The sequence below is a fragment of the Thermobia domestica genome, chromosome 1, assembly GCF_964235325.1.
Source record: "Thermobia domestica chromosome 1, izTheDome1.hap1.1, whole genome shotgun sequence".
Classification (NCBI taxonomy): Eukaryota; Metazoa; Arthropoda; class Insecta; order Zygentoma; family Lepismatidae; genus Thermobia; species Thermobia domestica.
In genome coordinates, this window is record NC_137454.1 from 126,467,857 (window position 1) to 126,490,014 (window position 22,158).

At 34.6% G+C, this 22,158-nt stretch overlaps 1 protein-coding gene across 1 annotated transcript in view; it reads right to left on the minus strand.

The window, feature by feature from the left end:
* The window catches only part of mspo (M-spondin), a 488,714-nt gene extending 467,319 nt beyond the window's left edge, over window positions 1–21,395 (minus strand). Inside the window, exon 1 of the mRNA XM_081763166.1 lies at window positions 20,787–21,395. Within this exon, the coding sequence (XP_081619292.1) occupies window positions 20,787–21,012 (226 nt within the window). The 5' untranslated portion in view covers window positions 21,013–21,395. The remainder of the gene's footprint in view (window positions 1–20,786) is intronic.
* Window positions 21,396–22,158: the final 763 nt, after the last annotated feature.

Below are 22,158 nucleotides of genomic sequence, written 5' to 3' on the forward strand. Positions count from 1 at the left end.
GGCGTGTGACATCAGCCAATAAGCTCGCAGTTCACTGTTACTAAACCTTCGGGGAGGAATCTAATTATTTATAATTGTCCACAAATATGAACAAAAATCAATTATAAATGATTAGATTCCTTCCTGAAGGTTTAGTAACAGTGCACTGCGAGCTTATTGGCTGATGCCACACACCAGTTCGGGTGACGCGGACTATAATACATTCACTTCAGAGAACTGTAAAAATCTTTGCTTTCCATATTCTATAGCTACATTCTCACTTTTTAAAAATTGTAGTTAATAGTGAACAAGCTTAGAAATTCCCGCTACTGGTTTTAATAGAATTATTCGGCGCCCAATTTCAGACCGAAGAAGCTACCTGTTGTTCCTTCCCCACAACATCGGCTGAGTATTAAGCATGAAAAGAAAAGGTTGGTATAAAGTATGTAACATATGTATATATATATATATATATATGTATATATATAGTGTCTTTCAAAAGAGCTAAAATGAAAGAAAAAATAGTGAAAATCTTTTCGAAGGGTCAAAATATACTTGATCCCAACAAGATAAGCGTGTCCTACGCTATAAGCGTATGAGTGACTACTTCATAAACTTAATTTCAGTATATGCTCAGCTTTTAAAAAATAATATAGATGGGAATTCGTAAAATACCTACGTATACCCCACTGCCTAACATAGACTACTCAATGTACTCAGGTGTTATTTGGGTTGCTAGCACTTAAGGGGCTCACATTCCTCGTGACGCACATACTAAAATAAACACACACAAAAATAATAAAGAAAAAAAAAGGTAATTTAAAAAAACATTGTTTTGCCATAATGAATCATGGAACGTGTTCTTTTCCAAAAGTATGTTCTTAGAGATTAGCGAGAATCAAATTTTAGAGTCTATTGAAACATTTTCTTTTACTGTAATTGGAAACCTGCAACACTGTCATTATGTCATATGGGACGTAATTTATATCTTTACATTCACCTGAAAGAACATTTCGAGGTTGCTATTTTTCTAATTTCTCCAGTGTAGTGAGTTTAAGGTCTCTTGAATTTTAAAAATATTCATTTCTGTATGTATGTAATGTTTAGAAACCGTACTTCACTTAATTTCGAATTTATTTTATTTATTTATTTAATTAGCAAATAATAAAAAAAAAATGAAGCCAAGACAATAAAGTATAATCGAACATATACGGAAAAAACTTGCTTGTAATTTAATTTGTGTTAAGCATAAACTTGCATGCAACGGAGCGGTTTTGCTGTACTTTGTGAGTTTCTTAGACTCATGGGCGCCCGCAGGATTTTTTCCAAGGGAGGGCAAAACACACATTTAAGTAAAACACACGTGGGACGCACAGGTCCCTTAAGCACTGAGTAGTATGATAACTAGGACCCATAATCCTTTATCCACTGATGTCTGAAAGGATGAGAATTTCCTCTTTTAAAAAAACGTCTTATATCCTTTGCCTCTTAAAATAAAAGTCTTTTATCCATTCTGAACACTACACCAATAACAAATATTTAAAAAAAAAAACTTTAAAAATACAAGCAACAGTAATCGACTCCTGACAGCAATTAAACTCAAATTTTTGTAATTAGAACAGCCTATAAATGTTAACATTTTCGAAAATCCAAGGAGGGGCAATTGCCCCCTCTCGCCCCCCTCTGTGGACGCTCATGCTTAGACTCCTTACCCTATGTGACAACTTTACATTTCCTCAGGACCCACTAGAGCTTCACGATCTACAGTAAAAGTTGAGAGAATTATTGATGATGTAATCGTGAGTTTGTATAAAAACTATTAATAATTCCATACAAGCCTATTAATTTTATGTGAGTATGCTTATTTCATTTTACTCATTGAACATTTTTATGATCGTGATGACATCATGTACGTTCTTCCTTGCATGTGGTTGAGGTTTTTTTCTTTTTTTGCGGAAGTTTCCGTAGTGGAGTCTGTATAAGCCTATAGAATTTGATGAATAACTTTTCTCCCTTTTTCGGCGATCAGAAGGCAAGACATGCTGCTGCCTGAGGCTAGAATGATGCGGCAAAAACCAAAGGTAAACAACTTTGTTTCTTTTTTTTTTCACCTTTTCCATTTCTATCTTTTCCTCTCTTCTTGCGGCCAATTAACACCTTGCATTTTCACCTTTTGTTGTTTTGTTATTTCTTTTGTGTTATTTTATTATCCCAACACCGTGTGAATCAGGTGTCTGTCTGCAGTATTTCTGTTATTTTTTCAAAGGTTTCAACAAACAAACTTTTTGTATGCACGCCGCCGTTTGTGCTATATGCGTATTTTTGTTAAAAGAAAAGTGCAGTTACCGGTAATTTCAAAGGCAACATGTGTATAATGCAATTTCTATTCATTAAAATTCAAGTTAATATTAGTGCTAAATAGATATGCAACACGGGCACAGAAGTTGCTGACCAAGCTTCGATGCTTACCGATTTTTACGTAATATGACACCCGTTTTATGTTATTAGCATTAGCAATGCAGATCAGTTTACTGCTTCCACTCCTTTCTGTTTATTTTTGATGTTTCTCGAACTAAGTCGCTGCTCTATGCTGTACCTAGAGACATTTATTTGTGTCTTTGGTGTTTCTCATCCATTAAAAAGCTATCCAACACAGGACCTATAGAGACAAATTTAGCTGGTTATTAAAAATGTACGAGGGACAGTCCGGGAAGCTTTGTTCCGCACTGGATAGAGATTCGATATTCTTAACGTTATCGTATAATAGAAACATCCTTCCCCATTAGCTATTTTTTGCCAAGTGGTGATGGCACAATGGTTTGAGGAAATAGCGTCTGCAGGGAAAAGCTGGTTCGTACATAATAATGGTGTGTTGCAATCCTCGACAGGAAAGGGGATGCGGACAGTGGTGCGGTACGAGTGGACAGTGGAGCACAATGTTCAGAAGTCTACAAACAATTCGTACATGTTTATGGTTCCCAAGTCATGTTAGGAGGTAGTACAGGCAGTTTATAGATAAAAGCATAAGTGTCATATTCAAAAATTGCGCAAGACGCTTAACGACATCCAGCAGTTGGAGAACGTGAACGGGCGAATGAGTTTATTCAAGCGACTAGGAGGTTAACCGTCGATAAAGTTTACGGAGAGCTCACCAATGGACATGCACAAGCACATGTTATCATTTATGATGTTCTACAATATCAAAAATTTTCGGTGCGATGAGTGTCTTACTACTTATTCCAAGTCAACGAGGATGACCATATCCTTACATAATCTGCTGAGTTATGAGGAGGGGAGGGGATAGCAGGCCAAAGTATTACAGAAAACGAGAGTTTTATCCATTACAGTACACTAGAGTTGAAATTAGCTTCAATGGAGCGGAAGCATTTCGGCTCACCAGTATGCAATAAACTCAAATTGATTCCGTCTACAGATAAAGTGTTCCGCGTTGTCTTCTGGGACAGGAGTGATACTCTTCTATCGGAGTTTCTTGTAGAAGGAACCGTCAACACACACCGATACTGTGAGACTCTAAAGCCTTTAAAGATTACAACTAAGCGAAAACGACCTGTCATGCTCGCATCTGTTATCCTTCCCCTTTATGATAACGCCAGATCTCATACAGTCGGAACTCTGAAAAATGCATATCCTTGATTACGAACGCATTGAATATCCCTTTTATAGTAGTACGGTTCTTGTTCATTCCCGTGAAAAAATGATTAGGCGGTAATCTTTTACAAGCAACGAAGAGGAGAACTACTATGCAGTTATTCAAAACATGAGGTTCAAAGAACATGAGGCATTCTTCAAGATAGTCCAGGGGTATGACAAGTGCCTTAATGCCAATGTGACTATGTACCTAGATAGAAAGTAGACAACATACTCGTATGTACTTACCCTTATACAAAATGCAGACAGCCTAGAATGATTACAAGGATAATACCAACATAAGGAAACTTATCTATGGAGTACTCCTCTTAAATTTAAAAAAAAATAAGTAAATAATAACGGAAATAGATCTCGTAATTCTCCCACACTTTGTAACACATTGTTAATATTCCTTTTAAACTGAAGTATAATAATCAATTTTCTCTTCAACTAACGCTAGTTCTATTCTTCTCTCATAAAGTTTTTGCTAATACTTCCTCATTCAGTTTTCATCGAAACCAGTTAATTTTTCTTCTTCAAAATTTCAGCGTTTTTCTAATGTTTCCAGATTTCTTCATCGTTCTTTCTGTTCCAGTACATTAAAACACATCACATGAAACATTTAATGAATTTTCTTTTGTCATAATTCCTCATGCAGTGGCCAGCAAATGTGTGTTTTTCTCATCCCTAATATACTTATTTGCCATTGGTATCTTTACATTTATTTCGCCATTTGTATTTCAGATCTTCACTAATACCATCTAGGAATTAAACATTTGTTCTACTTGCTTGTCCTCCAATCTTCCAAAATTGTCAAAGTTTTCTTCGTTCCAATTATCAAACACCTTCTTCATTCTACATTCTACCTATTCCATAAGTACCATTTAACAGTACTTTGTTTCATTATATTTATAATCGTATTTATTAATCCCAAATAAAACTGCTGGAGATGTTTTCACGCTGGAAACACTAACAATTTTAACGATGAATTTTGGGAAGAAATTTCTCCAGGACAGGTGAAGCAACTGCCTAAAGCGTTTCTATTTGAAGTGTGCCGTCAGAAAATATGTGAAACATACTTCGGTTCCACCCCCGCCCAAGATCGCCCATGTTGTGGTTTCCAAGGGGGGCAAGTATAAGCGACGTTTCAAACATAATTTCAAATTTTGCTGTAACTAATGTAAAAATTCTACTGGGTTTTCGATATCCCCAAGTACAAAATTTCCTCTTAGGGGAGCGAGCGCCCCACCTTTTCCCCCTGATGGGCGCCCTTGCCCCCGCCGCTCTCTTACGGAGGAAATCTTCTCTTTCCTTTGGGAAAAGAAGTGAATAACCTGGTCTGTGTTGTCAATTTGTCATTCAGTCGTTTGATTTTGGCGAGTGAAGATTGTAAACTACTTAGAATGACTACCAATACAGTGCACAGCGAAGCTCATGAAATAATTCAATGTGGTAATCCTGTCCTCATCCAACTATTGAAGGATAGCCGGCCACAGCAACTTGTCTATCCTCCTGCGAGGGAGATACGGGTAAACACATATTGACAGCAGGGCCACACTTAAAATATAAAGGCTCTACTTGAGTTTGATATACATATTAATCAATAGACTACGCGGGAGACCCGGGTTCGATTTATGGCGGGAGCAGAATCGTCTTCAACATTGGGAGGCGGACAGATTTGAGGCTTATTCTGAGGGGACATCAATTTCATCTCACTTTCCTTTGTGCCAATCGGACACAAATCATCACATTTCTCTCCAAAACCCACATTTCAAATCGGATTATTGGGGGGGGGGACAGTCTCCCCCAATTCCAAGATTGCAGGGACATGTCCCCCTCATCCCTCTGGATTTGCGCCAGTGTCAGTTAGCGGACTACCAGCAGCATTTTCGACAATAGAAAAATTCGCTGGAATTGTTGCATTGTAAGCCTGTGGTGGCAATAGAATTTATATTTTACAGTAAGTTTTGTGATATTTACGAGAAAATTATCGAAAATTTTGGATAGTACCTCGAAGATACAAAAGATGTAATTTTTTAGTAAATTTAACAGTAAAAATATTCGTTCACGATTATCAGATGCATCACTGTTTCATTTATTAAAGCTTTTAGAGTGAACTTAATTCTCAGAATAAATCTGCCTAACTGATATTTCTTGTAATAATCAGGAGTAATACTATTATTACTATAAAATTCCTGATATTATAATTTAGAATGTTATTCTATAATTTCTGAATAACCATATAGTATAGTTTACATGGCTACAACAGCCTTATTCTCAGAGATATACCACATTTGCCGTACAGCAACAAAGTGTTTACTTTTTCTCAATTACACAGTAACAACGGAAGCATTGTGAATTAAACAGCAATTGATCTTACACAGTACATGTATATATGGTCAATGTACATAAAGATGTGCACGCACATTCATTTTACACACACACACACACACACACACACACACACACACATATATATATATATATATGTACCAAGGTAGGTAGATAGGTGTGCATACGAACGACACGGTGCAGTGGATTGATTCGGTTAATCATTGCCACTTGTTCCCAGGGCCTACGGGACTCGCATAGGTGGGATGGGTTAGTGAGGGAGAGAAAGGGACACAAGAGAACATGTATGATTGTATCTATATGTATATATAATGAGTGAAACGGTCAGCAAACTATTTTCTGCTCTACTGTCAGTAGAAAATAAAATCTAGACATTTACACGGTCATTGAAAAAGTATGATTGATTATGTTTGACATATGCAGATGTAGACATACAAATTCTACGCAGCAGATGTTTAATTACATAAAATAAGCAAATCAAAAGTATACATATAATATTTCCGTCTCTAGATGAAAAAGTCATATTTGTTTAATATTTTAAACTTAAAAATAATTTAATAAACTTTAACCCTATAATACCCAGAGTGTGATATCATAGAGGCAAAAAAATATGTTTTCAAGTACTTGTGGGAGGACCAAATGACAAAAAGTTCAGCAATAATCCACTAAGTGGTGTTGAGCGTACTGTTACGGATGTGTCACAGTGGGTATTAGCAGCAAAACACCATTGTATCAATATAAAGAAGTAAAATCCCAATGTTACATATATGTAACGCGGGGTATTATAGGGTTAAGAATAAGTTAAGTTTAATATATATGCAAGTATTATATGTAGATCAATTATTTTGATATACCCTTGTAACTTTTAAAGGAATCTACAAAAAGCGCTGAAAATTTGTACCATACAAATATCGACAGAGGAACATTGTTTGTCGTACTTTGCAATACCACAAGATTAACAGTATTGTCAACCCTACATAAAATTGTATTTTTTCAAATAGCACTTCGTTAGGTTATTACATATTTCAATTTTACATGTAAAAGAAAAACATACAATACCACACTTATTATCCAGTGTTGTAAACTAACGAAGCTACAGTATCACAAGCATCGAAAAACAACTACATTTTGGAGGGTTCTATAACAGTAATAATGCAAGTCAGATGGATGGAGTAATGCACATTCGAAGTACCTTAATATTGAATACTATGGTAATACTATGGTCGAATACTATGATGTATTTTGAGCAAGTAAAAACAAAGTTACAAGGAATTCAAAATTTGACTTCGCTCAATGAAATTTGCTTAGAAAAAAGTGTTTAGACTAGTATCACACCAAATTACGTACATGGTTTCTCAACAAAGATCACAATGCCGTTTACAGCAATTTGGCATCTTAATCCATTTGAGAGATATGAAAAAAAGTTGTAAAATTTGATATATTGCTTAAAATGGTGTATTTGTGAGAACTTCTTAAACCAATTTTTGATTTGCTTTGCTTCTACGATATTATAACAATATTTTTCGGTAGGTGTAATTACAGTAAGTTCTTTGAATTACGTAGTTATAAGCAGTGTTACAAACCTTAACAGTTTTTATGATATCTCCAGAACTGCTTGAGATATCAAGTTGTTGTAGACCTCATTCTGATTTTAAACATATATTGAAAACAATCTATGCAGTTGGGTGAGGTACTTAGCCTATCTAAACAGGTTTTCGATATAAATGATTTTGAAAAAAAATAAATACCTTTTACCTTTATTCATATTCATTCGAAATTTGACATATCGTGATCATAATATTAGATACTAAAATACTTTGGATGTGCATTGTCTCGTCTTCCTCTTATGCATTATTACTGCTATAGAGACCACGACAATTTGGCTGTTTTTGATACTGTAGCGTCCTTAGTGTGCAACATTGATTAATTGTACTTTTAACATGTGAATTTTAAATATCTAATAACCTGTCGTACTGCCATTTGAAAAAGTAGTACTTTATGTTGGGTTGGCAACACTGTTAACATTATGGTATCACGATGTATGACAAACAATGTTCTCTGTCGATATTTGCATGGTACAACCTTTCAGCGTTTTCTGTTTATTAGTTTAAAAGAAAGTTACAAAGGCATATGAAGATAAATGGTCCTCTCTCTCTCTCTCTCTCTCTCTCTCTCTCTCTCTCTCTCTATATATATATATATATATATATATATATATATATATATATATATATATATAATGAAAATACGTTTTCTTCGCATTCCGTTTTGTGTTATAGAATTTACTTTTTTATCGTTACTCAAATAGTTTCATTCATTGCTCAATCTTCTTTCTACTTATGTACAGTCCGCAGCAAAAATCCTGCAACATGAGCATGTAAGTTTATTGGAAAAATGACGAAGTTTTTTGCTTTAAAATAAGTGTGCAAGGGAGGACGCCGATGTTTCTTCTGGCGTGATTCGTGCCACTTAGATGTTATGTTGATTTCCTGGGCTGTTAGACGTAGCCACAATAAATTTTCATGCTCATGTTGCAGGTTTTTTGCTGCAGACTGTACATATTCTTTGTTTTCATATCATAATTTATACATGGCAAGTATTTTTATGTTCTCGTGCAATATTTACGTATAAAGAATGTTGTAGAATAATATTTTTCAGATAAGTACCTATTTGTTCCTTTAAATGAAACATATTAAAGATTGAGATTTATGTTACACTTTCCGGAAAGGGGTTTACTTCCTGAAACTTGTCTTACCAAAAGTATGTTTCCTACACGTTTATGTGGGAAAAGAGAACGGATAAATCGTGTTAATTACAGAGGTAAGTTCTAGAGAAAGACAGTTGCACGAAAAGTTTTGAATTGCTTCTCCGAAAGTAGCAGGCATGGAGATTAATACATTCTTAGCTTACTCTTGACAGATAAGAACAAGCATATTATTAAGCGACATGTTTAGTATGTTTCTCTCAGTAAAGAGAGAATCAAAAGCAATCCAGTATATTTCTTAGACCTTCCGTTAATTACGTGTACCACACCGTTATACTAGTAAATAAGCCACTTAATCGGAATAGTAATTTATCGATTTTTAAGATCAACATTTGAGGCCTTTGTCTTATGAAGTCAGTTTTACCGTTCACTAAAAATAGAATTTCATAGTTAATACCAGGAGTTTAACTCCAGAAGTTCATTCAAGTTTTCTGACAAGTTTCGTGATAAGGAAGTTAAACGGAAAGTTTTCATAATATTAGCACCACTTATAGTCAGACAATACAGGGCAAGTCAAAATGATGGATCCGATTTCAGAAATTTATTCTGTGTAATCTAACAAACATATGTTATTATGAGACATGCGCTTGGAGAGCTTAACTTTCAAAGCTTAGTTTCCACTTTCTACCGTTAAGAGTCATCAGCGAACATGAAATAAATTGTCGATGTTAACCACAATGTGCTACAAATGGTTTGACAGGTGATAGACTATTGGCTTGATGTGTGTCATGTTACCCGAAGTGCTCGAATAGAACACTTTTAAAGTTGGTGTAAAGGGACAAGTTTTGCCAATAGATGTCACTACAGTCTTCCTGTCTCTCTCATGCATTTTTTTTTACGTTTCACGAAAATTTACAATTTCTTTTACAAATTTCAACCTAGGAAATTCAAATTTTTGGAGAAGAAGGAAGTTCATAAAATACCTAAGGCAACAATCCGTGCCGATTTCTTATTTAGAATTTTCTTCATTGTTGAAAGAGTTATATTGTTAAAGGTTTGGATATCCCTTTCAACAATTAAGCCATTCCAACAAATGAAGAAAATTCTATATAAAAAAATCGGCACGGATTGTTGTCTTCGATAGGTTATCACGTTCCTTCTCTAAGAATTTGAAATCTCTAGGTTGAAATTTGTAAGAGAAATCGTGAATTTTCGTGAAAGGTAAAAAAATACACGAGAGAGATACGAAGACTGTAGTGACATCTATCGGCAAAACTTGTCCCTTTAAACTAACCTTAAAGAAAATTTGACAGTTTACCTTTCTTAGCACATGCTTCACAATAACATAGGTTTTATGAGATTTCACAGAATAAATTTCTGAAATCTGGTCCATCATTTTGGCTTACCCTGTATAGACAAAACGAATTCAGGAACCAAAAGAGTTCAACACTACAAGGCTAATTGAATAGTTATAATAATGAAAATAATATTTTAGACAACTCTCACTTGGACACCAAAACGCTTCGGGAAATTATTTCTGACACGAGAACAAGAAAAAAAATTGTGGACTAACATGGGTGCACAAATGCATCATTTCGGTGCTATCCCGCTGAACGTTGGTGAGAACGATAAAATGAAGGATCATAACTCCAGAATAAAATGTCGGGTGAAAATAAGGTGAAAGAACATTGTTTCTATTTCGTAGTTAAATTTCATTAATATGCCAATAAATGTCGAACAGGGGGCGATGCCGGTTAGCCTTGAAACAGATTGTGATGTTTATTGTAATAAAGGGTCAAAAAAAGTTGTTACATTTTACTCAAATTTTATAAAAAAATCTATACAAGATGAAAAACTGAAAAATTGTATGCTGCCCTTGGGCTTGGAGAATTCAGAACTTTCCAAAAAGAATGTAAATGTTCTAAAGGTTATTTTAACCTACGTAACTTCCGTTAAGATTTCTGTGCAAAAGTAGGTAAGAGAAATTTAACTAATAGTTAGATGATAGATAGGTAAGACTGCCTTACAATATCTCCCGGCACTGTTGGGGAGTTCGGCAAGTTGATAGTCTAACTTTACTTGGTATTGGTTCCTGGAAACATTAAGCTGAAACTTGTTCTTAGCAAGTTCTTAGTATTTAGACTCAATTGTGTAGAATGTGTAGACAAGAAGCTCTACACAATGGATATTCATTGTTTACTCTCCAAGTGTGGATCTTCTTGGTTCTTCACCAAGATATTGAAGGGAAGTTAAAACCTTACCATTTATAGTCTATTGTCTAAGGCATACACATGTAGATAAATGTTTGTCAATTCCTCAATAGAGAATGTATGAAATTTCTTACATTATGCTCAAGGAATTGTCTTTCATTTCAAAAATAGTTGTATATGCATTAAACATTTTAATATTTAATTATGTGTTAGGTTACTGGGTTCTCGTTTTGTTGTTATAATCATTAATTAATCAAACTTGTATACTTTTCGGTTTAGTAATTTTTAATTAATTTTCTTTCAATATTAGGATTTATGTTTCATATTTTTCTTCAATTGTCTCAGTTACATATATTCTAAATATTTATCAAAAATAAAACTATGAAGTGTAACTTTATGTGTAATGATAGGTACTTCAAAAAAAAAACACCAAACTATTTAAATAATTACTTAAAATGTCATTAGTATATCACAATAGAGGATTTGTGAGGTCTTCTAGAAACGAAAAGCGATAGATCAGGAACTAAAGACTGACACATTCCACATTCACTGACAAATTAATGGATTCTGGGTATAAAATAAATACTATGTTTAATAGAATCTAGACATAAAATAACTACTGATTTTATTACCCGACCTTTATTCAACATGTAGTTCTCGAGTTATAATCTATTTTATACCGTTATGATCAATTTTCGGCGAATTATAACATCGAAATGAGGTTATCAACATGAGGTATTTGTGCACTTACGTTGGTCTATAATTTTTTGTATGTCTTCGTAGGATGATTTATTTTCAAACCTTTTTGTTGTTGTTTCCGAGCATCTTCTACATGATATGTATATACGTATATCAACAAAACCTATTAATGCTAACCAACATATATACTGTTTCGATTCAGACTATCAAGAGAGCCTACTTTTCTACATTAAACTAAACTAAATTCAGTTGGTGTAACGCAAACCACTTGATTTTTCAAAAAAAAATCGATTGAAGTACGAAAAGCATTACTAATTTTCTAAATCTGGTATTGTTTAAGTTTGATTCAAATTGAAAAAAATATTATATAGTAGTTGTTTAAATACAAACACACTTTCTTAATTTTGTCTTATTTTTTCACAATTGAAGGACACGTTTCTTTTTTCTTTTTAAATTTTTTATGGTGTAACAGAATAATACGGTATAGCGGCACCTTTCTAAGAGTATTTCGTCTTGACACATATTTTTGAGAAAATTGTCATTCAATCCTAATGAAGAAATAGGTTCTTATTCACATCTTTGTGAAGAGATACTAAATTTATTTAGAATAGTCTACAATTTACAAATATTAAGATATCTCTTCTATCACCATGTGAAAGCAAACTGGCAACTTTGCTCCTAAAATGGAACATGTAATACGTTCATAAACTGGATATTCGTGCACTTTTGTTGTCTTGTGTTCGGTAGAGAATGTAGTACACAAAGCAATGTAATACAGATTCATGTGCGCAATATGTCAATCGTCTCTAATTTTCAAAGAAAGTAGGGGTGCACGATTAGTTGGAATAAGTGCATGTAAAACAACCAGTGTATTAGGTATACCGAGAACAACAGCCCCCGAGGTGATGATGGCATAAAGAAATCATAACAAGATCTCATGTATCAGAGGATAAAAAGAATAATGGACGGAAACCCAGCTTAGATAAAAAAAAATATCGTCGATCATTGAAGAGAATTGTCAGAAACATCCGTATAACTAAAGCATCATAGTAATCAGCATCTTGGAATGAACTGTTCCTATTATCTTAGTCCGACAAGAGATGCATAACATCATCCGCAAGAGAAATCTTTCAGTTTTCCATCCCAAAATTATGCCCAGTAGGCTAAAGGAGACCGTTGATCAATGAATGTGAATCATTATATAAAATAATTTGTGAAATAAGAATGTAGAAGGTAATGAGAAAACTCAGAGTTACAGTGTTGTCCACTTCCAAGTACTCAAATGAATGTTGGTCAACAATTGATTTGTAGTTGTGATTACCATTTTTCAACGGTGATGATGTTCACTTTGCCGAAGTAGTTTTCAATCAACCAACGTGCATCGGAAAATCAACCAAAATGACAACCATTTTCAGCTTAACCACTGAAAATAAACGTTGATCATACTGTGAATATTGGTTGGTTCAATTCAACGAAATTATTAACCATAATTTATTGTTATTGATAATATGTTGTTAAATTAAAAGTGAAAATTCTTTGGTTGAAATCAATGGTTTTGGCTACCATAAAATACTTGTGTCCAAAAGTTGTTGTTCACCAAAAATGTGTTGGGTTCAAATGAAACATGTGAAAAAAGTTGTTTTTCACATGTTTCCTGCCAACCACAAAGCAATGTTGGGCTCACAATTTTGGTACTTGGGCTCCGAACTTAACATGATCTGGGAATCGAACTAGGGATCACTCGTAACAGAAGTGAGCGCGCAAACACTAATCCACCGTGCCTTCTCTAATTAACTTAAAACACTAAAAATTTTTGGACGTCAGACAGTTTACTCTCTCTCTCTCTCTGTCTGTCTGGCTGCAGTATCAGCCAATACTTCGAGGACTTGTCACATAACGTAAATCAAACATCGAACGATTACATGAATGGACAAATACAGTGATTTATCACATCTGACAGTTACTCCCTTGCTCACTCTCTCGTTACCAACTCTCGAGGAACCGACCCGCTTCGGGCAAACATGTTACTACTAGAGACCTTTGTCCCATACATATATCTATATATAGACAACAGACTAACTGTCCAACGAGGAGGAACAATCAAAATTGTGTTTGCTTCAAGTTCTGTATTCTCATTGGCAGGAAACAATCAATGAAATTGACATTAGTCTCTCTCCCTCTCCCTATCTATCTATCTATAGTAAATGCTTCACTAACACAAACATTCACATCATCTACATTCGAGTGACTGCTTTGTTTAGTAAATACGTGCCACGATATGGTTTATCCATCACATCAAGCGAACACATTGACAATACATTCGGTACTATTATTGTTATTGTTGTGTGTGTATGTGTGTTCAGAATGATCACAGAAATGATCGAACTTAATATTTGTACACTGGAACAATCACTAAATTAATTTACTCTCACTTTGAGAGTTAACTGGAAATTCAGAGTTCACTAATCAAGCAATGTTTAGGCTTCAGCGGAAGCACTTGGAAAACGTACATCTCGATGTGATTGGAGTATTCATAAACAACATATTCAATAGTGCAGACAACATTCATTAAGACATACGATATTCTAAGTGCACTTGTACTACAGTACACTCTAGTTAATGAGGCTGTGAGCTACTCCGTCCGTCCAATAATCCGACGTTTCCTAGTGCAATCTTTGCAGACGTGGATGAGCACAGTTTATCATTGGACGAGTGAATGTTTCCCAGATTAGTGAATCTGCTCTAATTCACAAGGACTAGTGTCACAGCATGTATATACCACCTGAAGGAGGTTGATTGCGTCATACTATTTATTCCTTGAGAAATAATCCTTAGCAACATCTGTGCATTGTGCAACCAACAATATCCTATTGATATGTGGGTTGCTTCCATGGTAGAATGAATTTCGGAGTTCCCTAGAATATACAGGGAACTGATTTTTTTAAGGATACCTTGTGCTCAACTGGATAGATTACCTTACTCAATGAACTCAATTTCTGGGTTTTGGTCCTCTATATAATGGCCAAAATTGATGGTGATTCATAAATTAGTTCTTCAGATTTTGTCTCTCGAACAGACACAAAGACATAATAAATATGTAAAGGACTTTTTAGCAAACCAAACTTTTTAAAAATTACGCTAGAAGATACCCTAGCAGCACATTTGCTAGGCTCGACATTGTCTAATAGCCGACATGGTTGATAATTAATGATTGGATAAATGAAGTTGAAAACTACGTTGGCCCAACTACTTTAAAACATGTTGGCCAATCAACAGTTCGCCGTTATTTATCCATCACTTTCAACCTAATCGCAATGTTGCTTTTTCGTGGGAGTTTTATTGGCCAATTGAGATGGTTTTCAAATCCTCGGCAGAACTACCAATTACAACGTAAATCCAATGTTTAGCAGTGGCAAGCCTATCGTTTCCCGTTATTGTGCCTACTATCTGTGTTATTATGATACGTACTTAAACCCGCTGCTAATATACACAATGTAGAAAATTTATGCAATCCAGTTTTACGGTTGATTACATAACTATTCGGTTAATATCTCGACAATAATCACATTATTCTCAGGAGTAACTCGTTAACAAGTCCTTTTAGAATTCGCAGCTATGCTATACATAAGTGTCGGAAGTCTTATCGAACGGCTTTGTCTATCCATACGTTTGTCGACAAGTATCAGAGCAAACACGGTAAGAGATATCGAGATGCGGTTTTCTGTAATCAATTCAACGTCCAAAGGATAGATTCCATCTCGATTAGAACACTACTCAAATCGGAAGTGGTGCAATTGAGTCACTTCCGGTTTCATAGAATGAAAATGGCACAAGATAGCGAGAAACGGTTTCTTGCAAACGATTCAGCGTCTTAACTCATACAATGACTATCTCGAATACTCTAACAAAACCGGAAGTGGTTTCAATTTATTATTTCTTCCGGTTTCAATACTGACATCCACAAGACAAGAGTGATTAGAGATATCGAGATACTGTTTTCTGCAATCAGTTTAGCGCTCCAAGAATAGTTTCTATCTTCTTCATTAACTATCTATTCAAACCAGAAGTGGTTCAAATTAACCATTCTCAGTTTCACAATTATCTATTATCAATTATCTATTAGCAAGTGGTTTTCTGTAATCGATTCAGTGTCTCAAAAGAGCATATCGTTACAACCGACAATGCTCTATCAAAATCGAAAGTGGTTGAAATTTACTATTATCTCCGGTTTCAATATTGATTTTCATAGAATGAAAAACGGTAAGAGATACCAAGATGTAGTTTTCTCCTATTGATGTAGTGCTCAAGAACAGATGCCATCTTCTCTGTCAACACTCTACTCAAACCGGAAAGGGTTCAAATTACTAATTTCCTATTTAAACATGTATTGCCTTAGAACAAAAATAATATTAGGTAGCGTCAAGCGGTTTTCTACAAAAGATTCACGGTCTTATGAGAACATACCATCACAATACTCTACCAAAACCAAAAGTGGTTGAAATTTACTACTACTTCCGATTTCGATACTGATTTCCGAAGGACAAAAACGGTACAAAATATCGAAGTGCAGTTTTTTCTTTTGCAATCGATTCACTTTCCTAAGAGAAGGTTCTATTTCCTCCGTTAACCAGGTATTCAATCAGGAAGTGGATCAAATTAACTATTTTCGATTTCAACTGTTATCGTTATAGAACAAAAATAGTAAGGCATAGCGAGTAATAGCTTTTCGATATGGATTCATTATCTTATGAACAGGTTCTATCTTTGATCGTATCCATTTATTACAGCCAATAGTTATAGATGTACTACTTCAAGTTTGAATATTGAATTCACATAGTTTCAAATCTACTGTAGATTCATACTGTGAAACGAAACTTTCTTGTTTTCTTTCCTTATTTGCAACGATTTTTATGAAAGATTGACCTACTGTTTGGTAGCATATCAGTATCACATAATATTTCAACCTAAGTAACCCGCCTCGAAACAGGATAGTTATCTTATACCTGCAAGGGAACTTAATTACATCACTATGTTAAATTGCCAATAATTATAATGGTAATGATTATTTGTGCCCTGTCTTACAGCAACATATCAAACCTAGCAATAATGTAATAAGGAACGTAATAGTACCTGGATTGTTTGATTTTTATTATATTTACGTACTTTATAAGCAACGAGGCTGTGTAGGACAAGACCTACAGTTTAAAGTGTGATATAAACCATTGTAATGCATTCGAAGTAAATTGAAGCCAGCAGCTCGGGTATTAAGTGCCCCCTAAAGCTAACCACTAGACCAGTGACAAACTCTCCCTGCTAATCTAGTGGCTAGCACGCCTTTAGTTCACGGGTTCCTAGGTTCGATTCCCGTTAAAAGAGCCTTGAGACAATTGAACTCATTATGGTGGTATGATTCGACTTTAAACTGTAGGTTCACATCTCATATAGCCCCAGTACTAAAAATGATCGCTAAACTTCAACAGACAAATAACAGAGCAGTGAGAAGTGAACTTAATGTTTGTAATAACATCACGCCAATATATTATATAGAACAATTTGTTACACCAATGCATCCATCTGTTCTTACTTTCTCAGGATTTAGAAAATATTCATTCCCATTTCAGAAGTTTTGTCATAAGTGGTATTAGAAACATGAAATCTCTTGACCATTTTCTTTGTGCTTCTTTAAAATTCACATGGGTCATTGGAAGTGTGACGGAAGCCTAGTGAAAGAGCGCTCATCCCTAATGCGAGGAAGCCCTGGTTCGTTCCCACTCCATGTGAGTTTGTTGTGGATAACATTATGTCCACAGTTTTCCTGAGGATTCTCCCGTTTCCTTCTATATTATAATTCCATCAAAACCTTTTCACAATAATTCAGTTTCATTAATCACCCAGCCTCTTTCAGCCTACAAGGCGTAATCGTGACACTTAAAACTTAAAAAGTTTTTTTTTTTTTCATTTCACGTGAGCCACTGTGTCCATAAAGAATAGTGAGAACTTAACAGAATAATCTAGATTATTCTTATAATTAAATCCCTAATACTTTTGGTTCTGACGTTGATGAATAATATGTCCAAATCGAGAATTCACATTCACGAAAAATAAGTGCATTGTATCCATCAATTGTTTATTAGATTTCATTAATTTTAAAAAAAGCTATAATTTATTTTATTTCTTTACTTTAAATCACAGCAGAAACGTTGGATATATGTGTAGCAGATATGTCGTCTGCGTCCAGCTCTCTTCTGTCGTGTGAACTAACAGAAAAGTTAAAAGTGCTGCAGAATTATATGAAGTACTGAAAGTATAGAGTGGCGTACACCAAACAAAACTTGAACTTATTAAAGTTTATTAGGTAACGCCATTTTTCCAAAAATTAGTTAAATTAAAAAATAAAATGATTTATTAATTAAATATTACTTTAAAATTTCAATAAATTACAATATCATCTTACCTTTTCCTTTAATTATTATTTCTTTATCCTACCTATGTAGCCTAAATTTTTTACCTGATGTATTCTACAAGTAAATCAATCTTCCTGAAGTAAATTATAAAGTAACAAATCAGAAAAAAGCCAGATAATAACCTAAGAGAGTATACGAACCGTCATAGTGTAACGTAGAATCGAACTCAAGGCCCCCAAGCTGCTGATCTCAAATGCCAATCGATAAGTCATATTGCAGTATGAATGATAGAAACTTATCTAGCAATAGCGAATAAGTATATCAATGTTAGAAGTGAACTACTGAGGTGTGTGTGATAAATTAAATTTCGTAGTTATAACCGAGACTACTAGCTGCTATATTTACTAAAACTCTGGGTAAACTTACTTATTATTAAGGCGGTTAGTAGAGAATCATCTTTAAATATCATGATTTTGTGTTTGTTTCAAGATGATTTTAATGGTGGACATTTTACTACGTAAGGTTTGCACGACACGTTCTTATTCTACTGTAATTGCGGCATTAATTCCATGTTTTCATCTTCGATAGTAATTATTATATCTAATTGAATTTAAAATATTTAGTATGTTTCTCGTCTAACAAGTAAGCTTATACGAAGAAGTACTTGTGACTGTATTCTGGCTGCAAATTTATTTAGCTTAAAGATAGTCTGTGTAATCTAAACTTCAAGCTGGCATTCTAATGCAAAGCACTGTCACTTTTAGTAACAAGATTAATATGTTGGTTTATTATTTTAAAAGCATGATTAAGTTCTCAAATTTGAGTTTCAAGGCAAAATTGTTTAATTATTTTGTTTACAAAAGTAAAAAAAATAGCTTTATAAACTATGTATGCACGTCATTTTAGATATATATCGTTAAGCACTTCTTTTTTTTTTTTTAAAAAAAAAAAACATATTTCTCACAAAACAACAATATATGCTCTATTACGTCATTCGAAACAGAAACAAATTAATCTACTTATTTTGTTTATTTGAAGATTAACATCTACTTCTTGTACAGAGTATATGAAAGACGTGGTGGACCCGAACGACATGGACTTTCATAAGAACAGAGGTCAGGAGCCTTCCGTATTGAACGCCAAAATGAAATGGATTGAAATTTCTAGTTTAACATGACACGTTTCTGGCCTTTAGGGGAAATGGTGAATGGAAGTGAAAAAATGAAATGAAATCTTTCAATAGAATATTCCACATTTACGCTAAGAGAAACGATGATTAAAGCAAGTGAATGGTGATGGAAGAATTAGTGGAATGAGAATTTAAAAAAGAAACGGGAATATCATGAGGAAACTCATAAACACAATGTGGTCCATCACAAAAGCATCGAACCAGAGTTAAGCGTTCTACCACTGAACCACCGTGCCCCCATCAATCAAAGTGAATTATTATGATACGAAATAATTGGTGGAATGAAAATGACGGAGGAAATGGGAGAGCCTACTAAAGCCCACGAACATAATGTTTATCAATCACAAAACTCGCGGGATCGAACCAGTGAATCCTAGCAAATGAAATGAACACTCTACCACTGAGCCACGGTTCTACCTTCTCCCAGATGTTTATTACTGGGACTCAGCTATGTTGCAATCAGAAATCATGTCGTTGATTGCATTTTTATTAAGTATATATCACCTCAAAGTTTGATGCAGTTTGTAAACATAATTTCCTTTTTTTACGATATTTTAGTGCATGTATCAATTATGCATTTCTCCTGGACATATGTAATTCAATGCAATTTGACATAAGTATATTATATAATCAAAGTACGAAAATTGAATTTAAAAAGGAGTGATACCAGAGCACTCAAATTTGTTTGCGACAGGTCAAATGTTCGATCCTAGATCACCTGACACTGAAATATCATTTTCATTAACATTTTTTTTTCGGGAGTTCTTCCGTTTCTTGAGTTGATTTTGAGTTTAACGTTCCTTTCAGCAAGCGAGGCTATATGATACGGGACCTACTGATAAACGTGGAATCCAAACCACATCAGCTCCCGCTGTGAATCGAACCCGGGTCTCCCACGCCAAAGGCGCGTACGTTAACCGCTTAGCCATGAAGGAGTTCTTTCCGTTTCTTTTCCTTATTCCACTTCTTTCATTAGCATTCACTTGTATAACTATTAAACTCTTCCTGTCGTCTATTAACACAAGAGGTAAGCATGGGACGTTAAACTATAAAGATTTCATTGAATAACACTTAAAATGTCAAAAAAATAAATAAATAAGATAATTTTACGCCACTTTGGAAAGGCTTATCATTATGAGACTTATTAGAACTTCCAATTTACATTTGATGTTTTGACGAGTTCTGTCTGTGTACACTCTTTGTTTACGTATTATATTGAAGAAAGAGAAAATTTGCAAAATACTTATTTAGACAAATTGTTTACGCAATAATATGTAATAATAACAACAACACGAGAATGGCGGGAAACAAATTAATGAACATGTCGCGTAGTCAAGACATCTACTCAGTAATATAAACCTGTACGTTTGAGCACTTTTACGAGAGCAACAACAAAAAAAGAAACACGCTGAATTCCATGAATGGATTGAGGCAAAGCGCTGGTTTTGCAAACAACTTTCACTACTCAGAGAAGCGAGTGGTTTAAATGAATGAATGAATGAATGAACCATTGAAGAACGAAAGCCGGAAGAAAGATTATAAAAACAGAAAGAAGCCATAATTAACGAATGACAGAAGAAAGAGAAAAATAGTGTACTTACCGACTAATTTGGACCATTGTGCTGGAGGTCGCCAATCCGGGTAATGTTTTGGAAACTTATCTCTGCTCCAAAACGTATGAAGAACCACTTTGTATACGGTCAGTTTGTCTGGTTTACATGGTTCGTTTGTCTGTTGCTGGAGAACTTTCCCAGTGACCTCATGACCCAGTCCAGTCAAACAAACAACACCCAATAGCACAACGAGGCAAACCGAACCGCAATGCATTTTCTTATTGTTCACAATTAGTAATAATAATAACAATAATAATACTGTCACCACTTGTGTGTGTATCTAGATATATATTTTAATGATCGCACTAAACGAGCACTACAAAATTCACGATTAATACTGTTTATAATTATTTTTTAAAAAGAAAAGTAATTTCAGTTCACACTTTTGTTAATTAATCAATCATTTGTAACAGTTAATTGTTTTTAAATATATATTTTTAGGATTATGTATGTATTTTTTAGAATATAAACACAATCTGTGATAGTTCTTGAAATTCGAAAATCGTGTTGCGTGGACGTATGTCTTTACTTTCCTATTGCTCCCGAGAACTCCCTTCAACAGAAGTTAAAATCTCCGACCCGAATGCAGCATCAACACAGTCAATCCACATATAAGTAAGGCCAAAATGCACAAGCTGACAGTATTTCGGTTCTTTTCGGATATATTCGTCTAGTTTCGGCTGCAGAGCGGGGACACAAAGTGTTTGTGAGTCTCTCTCTCTCTCTCTCTCTCTGACGGTGCGTACATGCGCTCAACGATGTATCTCCTTTTTTTCTTCTCATTTTTTTTTCTGGCGGAGACTTGGGTTCGGGAGTCCCGCATCACATTCTGAATCACCGCACAGAGAGAGCGGACAGGACGTCTCTCTCCATCGCGTTATTCTAACCAATTGCCGCTGCCTCTGATTCGTCTTCGTGCTACTGATCCTGGTTTGATTCCCAGCAACGTCATTTCCTATTAAAATAAAGTACAATTTACCTCCGTGCCTAGTTTAGCATGAATTTACCCATATACTAAAAATGATTACTTTGAAGTGGATGAAATTCTATTGGTTATAGGAATTAGAGAATTTTAAGTACTGATCAAATAATGTGGAGTACACGTAATTGGTCAGCTATTAAAAATTATAAATTATGATATTTCAGCGGAATCCGGGTAGCTCGAACATCTTTCATGAGAGACGATGTGCTGAAAACATTTCAACAGAAGGCTTAACTTTTGGAACAACGATTCTTCTGTTCAAACTCTGGTCAAGCTAAGCGGCTTTTGTAATTAAGATGGTGCTTTCATGTCAATTCTGTTCTGCTTTAATCACCTTGTAGTACATATTTCTTGACTTTTATTTCGTCACAGTTTTGT